The 1,070-nt window shown below is 59.2% G+C and overlaps 1 protein-coding gene across 1 annotated transcript in view; it reads right to left on the reverse strand.

Moving 5' to 3' along the window:
• The window catches only part of LOC107184610 (protein Daple-like), a 2,219-nt gene extending 1,981 nt beyond the window's left edge, over positions 1-238 (reverse strand). The window contains exon 1 of the mRNA XM_015570236.1: positions 47-238. Within this exon, the coding sequence (XP_015425722.1) occupies positions 47-163 (117 nt within the window). The 5' untranslated portion in view covers positions 164-238. The remainder of the gene's footprint in view (positions 1-46) is intronic.
• Between the last annotated feature and the right edge of the window lie 832 nt (positions 239-1,070).

A 1,070-nucleotide genomic window follows, 5' to 3' on the forward strand; every position in this document is an offset into this window, starting at 1 on the left:
CTTGCAGGCAGGGGCGCCAGGGGAGGCATGGCGCTGGAGGGCCTACCTCCTGTGCTTCCTCAGCCTTCAGCATCTCGATGTCACAGAGCAGCTGTTCTCTCTCCTCCACCAGCTCCACACAGAGAGTCGCCAGATCCTGGCTGGTCTGCTTTTCTCTTTCCATCTGGACTTGCCAGTCTTCGTTCTGCGGAGCCAAAGACCCAGCCCGTGCAAAAGTCCGTTTCAGGGAGTGAATTGTGTTTTAAAGTAAACCCGAAACCTGTCAGCCCCACGGAACACTTCATCAGGCCTTTTCTCAAGGGGAAACCTTCCTGCCCAATTCTTGGGGAGGTACATCAGCCACTGCCAAGGCTGCAGAGCAGGAAGGGAGAAACCTGGCTCCTGGGTGGCGTCCCTGAGCCGCTGCCCAGGTCAGGCCTAGTTGTGCAGTGAGCTCCCCCATACCCTTGACCATCACGTCTCAGCCCATGGTGTGTACTTCCAGCTCATGGTAGAGAAAAAGGCCATGGACACCAATCGGTCAGCTTCCCTCCCAGCTTTCCACTGCTCACTCTCAATGCTTCCATCTTAGGCCATGTCCACTACTGTCCTGAGGTTCAGGCCACATTCCTGGGGCCAGTAGCCACCACTGGATGTCCTCCAGGGACTTCACCTGGGTGGTGACATTCCTATTCATCCAGCTGCTCTGAGGGGTCCTCTGCCATCTCTCTCCCTCCTCTCCCCTCCAAGTAAATGGACCACCAAGGCCTGTCCTCATTCCCCATGCGGCTCCCCCTCCACACCCCACTGCTGCCCAGGCCAGACCAGCTCCGTCCTGCCTGGACGACTGCCCAGTCAGCGGCCCGACACGGAGCTCTTCTGCGGGAACCACCAGTGCCCACTCCCTGAACGTGAACTGCCTGGACCCGCACGTCTCACACTCTGTGCCTGACACCTGAACACTGTGATGGACGCAGATTCAGACTCAGGGTGGGCCCTGAGGTGCGACTCCCAGGCGAGGCCCGTGCTGCTGTCCCTTCCCACTGACACCAAACTCATGACCACAGGAGATGGGGAGAGGGGGGTTCCCT

Source organism: Myotis davidii, unplaced genomic scaffold (genome assembly GCF_000327345.1).
Source record: "Myotis davidii unplaced genomic scaffold, ASM32734v1 scaffold10927, whole genome shotgun sequence".
Taxonomy (NCBI): Eukaryota; Metazoa; Chordata; class Mammalia; order Chiroptera; family Vespertilionidae; genus Myotis; species Myotis davidii.